General features: G+C 41.4%; 1 protein-coding gene across 1 annotated transcript in view; it reads right to left on the bottom strand.

The window, feature by feature from the left end:
- Positions 1–2,048: 2,048 nt before the first annotated feature.
- Positions 2,049–6,851, bottom strand: part of LOC100168845 (protein piccolo) — a gene marked incomplete at its 3' end in the record, with an annotated part of 136,465 nt that continues 131,662 nt past the window's right edge. The window contains 3 exon segments of the mRNA XM_008186542.3: positions 2,049–4,155; positions 4,365–4,537; positions 5,610–6,584. Of these exon segments, the coding sequence (XP_008184764.2) occupies positions 2,049–4,155; positions 4,365–4,537; positions 5,610–6,584 (3,255 nt within the window).

Here is a 6,851-nt window from a genome sequence, read left to right as displayed (position 1 = left end):
CGGCGTAAAATTATTTTCAAAACAAAAGTATGATATTTAATTATTAAAAACTGACTTGTGCCCTTTTTCACAAACACCGTCCAATTTTTATCGATTACGAATACATATAAGTCTCGATATATTCTGTAAACTATGGTCAGATATTTATTTAAAATTATTAGCATTAATTAGGTGCTCATATTAATATAAATTGTAATGATTGACATCACGTCTGATCCACTTGATATTTGATAGATGATTTTGAGACAGTTAAAAGTTTTTGAATTTTGATGTGTAATTTGAGGATTTATTAAATAATTTTAGTGTAAGATTTTAAGATAACGACTTATCAGGTTATGTTGGGTAAAGCTGACTAAGTCCTCAGCTTCCTGATTTGAATTTACGGAATTTAAGTAGGTACGAAAAGTTTTTTGCGTGGTAGCATAATACAATAGTTTTTATAGACATTTCGAGCACCACAACCGTACCTACGTAGAAAAATAACTAGGTAGGTACAGTTTTTGTTTATACCGACATGACTACTTTCTAATATTTGAACGTATAGACCGCACGAACAAACGGTCTGTGTTTTCACTATTCACGAGTTCCTACAGCTGTGACAATAACAATACAATCGGCGATGGAACGCAAAAACCTTATGGAAAATGTAGTGCACTGTAACTTGTATGTACCTATAGCACCGTCAACGGCCAGCGCTACGATACTTCGAACGGTAAACCGCCATACCTATATATAATATATTATTATTATAGACTTGTGGTATCCTACCACAGTACCACCAGATCGCTGCGGAAAAACGAAAAGAAAATCACGAGAACATATTAAGCTGCGCAGGACGGGACGAAGGAAAATTGTTGGACGATAAATCATCGTTGTTGCGGTCGACGACGACGTGATCGATTCGTTTCGATTCCCCCCCCCCCTTTCCCGCTGATTTTGCGAACCCGCAAATCGGACATAAATCACATACAATAATACAATATGTATATACATAACAATAACGATAGAACACGACCAATATACAACGGTGGCGTTCCGACCGAGTGCATAATATTATTATTATTGTTGGTGTTGTTATAATAATATCATCATCGCGTTATGTTATATTTTACGAACGAATACACACACTATATACCTACCCCGTTGTATTTATATTCGTGTATCATATTATTATAGTATGATTATCCTTATTTTTCCGCTATATTCGGCGGGTCGCCGCACTAGCGACGCGTTTCTCGCCCGGCCGATGCGCAGTACAATAATTTGAAATCGACCTCTTCCTCTCACACCCACCCACCTAGTAAGCCCGGCGCTCAAAACGATAATAACACACACACACACACACACATTCTAAAACTAATTTAACGTTAAACGCGGAACGCGATAGATAATAACTCCTATCTGCGCCCAGCCGGACGTACGCCATAACAATATTTCGGATGTGGACAACAAATTTAATGATCGGGAGGTGGGAGGGAATAAGTACAGAGGGCGGGGCACATTAAACGTGCCAAACAATTTTATATCGCGAAAAAAACGGTGAGCAGTCGCCTGTTTTTAGGGGTGAGGAGCGGGCGTGTATACGAGATTGAATTTGTGCGTCACTGGTTCTACCAACAAAAATACAGCGGAACCTCGATAAGTAGAAATTCAAGAGAAATTAAATTTTTTCGACTTGTGGAGGTTTTCGGCATACTAAGGTTAGATTAGGTTAGATTAGGCAAGGGATGGAATTTATTTCGACTTATTAAGGTTTTTGACAGTTCGACTTCTAGACGTTCCACTGTACCTATAAATATTTTTTTTAATTTCAAAACATTTCTTCTTTTATGTGAATTTTTGCGCTATTTGTTCTACTTGTAATTATATGGGTTGGATAAATGTAAAAAATCAAAAATAACTTGGGGAAATATGTGAAAGTATATACGAGCGTTGAATAATTTCCGAAATTAAATACAATTAAGAGACGTCCCGGCGCCAATACCTTCTTGCCCTTCCCCCTCCACTTAACATAGACTGTGATAATAATCAAATTTTAAATAACTCACATTGACACCTAGTCTGGCGGCTCGGTGGAGTACTGTCTCACCGTGTCCCTTGTTGACTATCCACCCTTTGATCTCAGCGTGGATTTCAGACACGTAACGTGGCGCGCTTGGTGGAACGGAGGTGGAGGCGGCGGCGGTAGGAGTCACCAAGGTAGCGGGTTTCTTGTCCGATACTGGTTCCTTCTTCTTTTTTTTCTTGATATAGTCGAAACCCGACCGAAACTTTTTGCGCATCAACTTCCGTTTGAACAGCATGCGCACCGGTGGTTTTACACCACTACCTCCAGCACCACCATCGCCTTCTTCAACACCGGCTTGCACCTCTTCTTCCTCCTCCTCCTCCTCGTCTTCGTCGTCTAGGTGAGATGCGGCGACCTCTTCGCCGGTACACCCCTTTTTCATCACCTCGTCCTCACGCTGACGTCTCTTCCGCAAGTTCCGCTGCATCAATTTCTCTGCGGACACGATCTTCTCACGCTTCATCAGACGCCGTCCCTTGAACATAACGTCCCGGCGCCCGAACATATGGCCACCCAACCGTTTTGGCTTGTTCTTGCCAGTTAATGCACCAAGTCCGACCGCTTGTAACGACTGGCACGCCGCCAACTTGGCCGCTTTGGACTCCTTGACCGGCTTTGAATGCGCTGGAATGTTCATGATGGAGGTCAACGACACCTGATCGGCGGCCACGGCTCCGGCGGTCGGCGGTGACACTACCGATATGAGTTTGGACGGAAGGCGCAACGACCTCTTGAATTTGTAAAGTTCGTCCTTCCAGTTATCCGTGGTCGAAACGACGGTGGCGGCAAGTGTTGATTTCTCACCGAGCGACTTTTTTCGCCGCCTCTTTGGAATGATTTTGTTTTTTGCGTTGGCCTTCTTCTTGGAGGATGTCTGTAGTGGTTCCTGCTTTGCCTGCAGTGGTCTGTTCCGAGACCGCAACCGCATCCGGATCGTTTCGTTGTCCTTCTCTTTGGCCTTCTTGACAACAGCGATCACTTGTGTGGCACCGACTGCGGCAGCAACCACTGTCGGAGCAGGGCTCGGCGATGGAGACGCGCACTTCCGCCTTCTTTTCACTGGTATCTTAACGGTTTCAAAATGTGCAAACGCGTCGTCCAATAACTCGTCAAAAGCGAACGAGTAGTCTTTCAGCGAATTCTTTCGCCTCAGAGACTGCCTGGGATTAATCTTGCCGGCTACTTCGATAGCGGCGGTGGCGGCGGCAGATCTCCTCGACGTGTTTTCAGTGTTTTTTGTCAGGTTTTCCTTTTCCACCACAACTTTTTTCCGAGCAGCTTCGGTTTTTTTACTCTCCTTCTTGTTGAAATCTTTTTTGTTGCCGGGGTCTGGTTGTTGTTGATCCTTCTTGAGATCGCGTTTTTCTTCTTTTTTCAGTCCTTTCTTCTCTTCTTTTGCTACCGCTGCCAGCTCTTTCTTTTCCAATTTTGGAAGTTGTTCTTTCTTAACTGTTTCCTTGTCTTTCTTTTCTGCCTTTTTCAGTTCTTTCTTTTCTTCCTTTTTCGTTTCTTTTTTCAGTTCTTTCAATTTTAGCTCCTTTTTATGTTCTTTTTTTATTTTCTTGACTTTAGCGATCAATGGCTTAAAGAGTCGTTTTTTTCTGGGTTTTCCTTTAGCTGATTTTTCTTCGTTGTCTTCTTTGTTTTTGGTGTCGTCCACAGCCTTTTCTAGGTCATCTAGCTTTGTTTTATTTTCTTTGTCCATATCCAAAGTTTCTGCGTCTTTCTGTGAAGTTTCTTCACAAATAACATTTCCTGAGAGAGGAGAATTTTCCAATTTCACTTCTTCAGCGGATTTTGACGTGTTTCGAACATCTGATGATTTATTGTCTTTATCGGTTTCAGTAATTGGTTCTATTTTTATTCGTTTTGTGTACTTTCTCTTGGGGGGTTGTGGTTGCAATTCTTTTGCCGATTTCCTTTTGACTGGCGTTTTGACTTTTTTCTTTTCTTGGGTTTCGGCCAACTGCACCACAAATGAATTGCACGTGTTTGTCCAGAAGTCCTCGTCGTCCTCATCTTTCTCGGGTTCTTCTTCCTTAGTTAACAGACTCAGATCTGCTTCTTTGATGGGCGACGGTTCTCGTCTATAATAACAATTTTAAACGTAATTTTTACAAATTTAATATAAATACTAATTAGTAATTGTGTACAAAGTTTTAGTAATCAGACGCTTGTACATTATAAACATACTTTGAAAGTTCTCGAAATATGATCAACGACGTCACAAAATATCAAATACAAACTTACAGACGTGGCAAATAATGTATAAATATGTATTTATGTAAGAACTTACTTGATATCGAGCTTGAGATCTATAACTGCTTCAGTTTGTGTGAGCGGAGTAGGATCTTGTTTTGCTTGAGGTGCGCTGTTATTGGATGGCAAAAATGGGTGAGGTGATATGGCAGTTGCAGCAGCCATTGGGCTGCTCATCCTCGTGCCACTAGACGATTCTTCAGCAGATATCTAAACACGGAAAATAGAAAAAAAAAACCATATAAAATACGATAGTATGACGTAATTGAACAAGCGCATGGCGATTAACAGTCGTAATAAAAAATAATAAAACAGAAAATATAAAAGTTGACAGTAAAATGGAACTGTTGAGACACAAAGTTTAAGTTTTTTTGTTTTATTTGGTCAATCGAGAACTTAATATCTATATCGTAACTATAATGGGAATGTCTTGACGCCACTAGATTCTAACACGAAAAATTATTTATAAATTATTATAAATTTATGAACGTTTGTTGACACAACTATATTATTACAGAACGCAATGGTAATAGTGGATAGAAGCATAGTTTAGCATAGTTTCATTGAACGTTGGCGGCATCTAAACGTATTCGTTATCCCGAATATAATGTCAATTTATCGAAACTCAAATTAAAAATTAATTTTATTTGAATCTCAATAAATGGAAGTCAGATTATGAAATTGTTTGATATGTCAATCTCTATTATACAGTTTATCGATAAGACACTTATTAATTAAATTAGTCCGTTATTCCATTATGATAAAACGACTATGACGAATACCACAAAAAGCAATTTTATTTAGTGTGATTCAAAACGATTTGCCTAAGGATATTTTCTAAATTAAATGTAATGATGGTCACACAAATGACAAAACTAAAATATTTCCCCAGTATACAATAGTATTTAGTTGAATAAGATAGAAGGGAGATAAAATTAAACTCTGGGGGCATTTATTTCTTTAAGATAAAATTATATTAACACATAATAAAATTAATAAATTGTGCTACGCATTATTGTGTTACAGACTGTAACTTACAGTTTTAAGATCTACAAATAAATGTTATCAGTATCGTTGATTTAAAATAAAATGTCGATATCTTGAAGATCTATCATTAATTGTTATATTATGTACGAATTTTACTTAAATTAATTTACGCGGGTTACACGTTGATTTCAATATTTTATAAATTACATTTTTTGTGGGTACCTACAACAAATCCCAAGTTAAACATACGGAAAATATTAAGGAAATATTATCGACAAGATCGAAGGAGGCGTACCTGTTTCCTCTCGGCTTTGGTCCGGATCCTCGGAGCGTTGCAGTACCCCCTGTCCATGTAGTAGTCAATCTTTTTGGGGAACGGCGTGACGGCCGTGCGCTCGGCCATGTAATAGTCAGTTTTCTTGAGAGGCGTGGTCGAAGGTTCCTTCCGGATGGGCGTCGAAAACACCATAGCCGGCGTAGACGGCGCCTCGGCGATCTGCGGCCGGCTGCTCTGGTCACGTGCCTCGATGTTCTGCTTGAGTATCTCTAACACGCGCTTGTCGGCCTGCGCGGGACCTTGTTGCGGCGGCGGCGGTGGTGGTGGAGGCTGCTGCTGCTGCTGCATCGCGGTTGGCGGAATCGGATGGTGCAGGTGCTGGTGCTGCGGGAGCTGTTGATACTGGTGCAGCGGATGGGGATGATGTTTCTTGGACGAAGTGTAAGAGTTGAACTTCTGTTCGATCTGCCTGTCGATGGCTGCCCGCCAAGCTTCATCGGCCGACGACAGCGGCGGAACTTGATGGTTGTTGTTGTGGGGGTGGTGTGAGCGCACTATCGGCGGCAGTGGAGTCGTCGGGGCGGCTGCCACCGACGGTAACGGTTGCTGCGGCGAAGACTGCACTACGACCACGGTCGGCGGTGGCGGTGGTAGCGGCGTTGGCGGAGGAAGGGAAAACGATATCTGAGGAGCGAATTGATGGTGATGGGTGTAGGCGGCGGTGGCAGCGTTGTTGGGCTGTTGGTGCTGCTGGCCGCCGACGACGACAACTGCGGTTTGCGGAGGTGCCACCGTGGCCGTACCCGGTAAAGACCTGTGGAAGTCCGGTTTGAAGTTCACTTTGGGTATGTCGTGCCCGAATGGATTCAACCGGTCGTCGGTCGAGTCGGCCGACCGACACACAGTCTTCACAGACAGGTCCAACGGAGACTCGCGTTTCGTAGTCTCGAACCGCAACTTGGCCGTTTTGTTTTCTTGGCCCGATTTCACCGGCTGCGAAAAGAAAAACGAGGTGACATTATTATAAATGTTTCTATACGAGATATTCACATTCCGTCGTATTCCGAATATAATAATATTAAACAATAATTTGGAATGAATTTTGTTTAACAATAATAGGTATATTTTCCATACGAATTCCCACAACATTATAATATATTATTTTAGCAGTAAAAATAATTTATTATATTTTTTTTATCTACCTACTTCATGTGTTATTTTGATACAATTTTTTTAATCGTTAAAAAACATATTTCGTAT

Source organism: Acyrthosiphon pisum, chromosome A2 (assembly GCF_005508785.2).
Source record: "Acyrthosiphon pisum isolate AL4f chromosome A2, pea_aphid_22Mar2018_4r6ur, whole genome shotgun sequence".
NCBI lineage: Eukaryota > Metazoa > Arthropoda > Insecta > Hemiptera > Aphididae > Acyrthosiphon > Acyrthosiphon pisum.
Note: the sequence above shows the minus strand (reverse complement) of the source record. Positions and strands in the feature narration are given on the sequence as shown.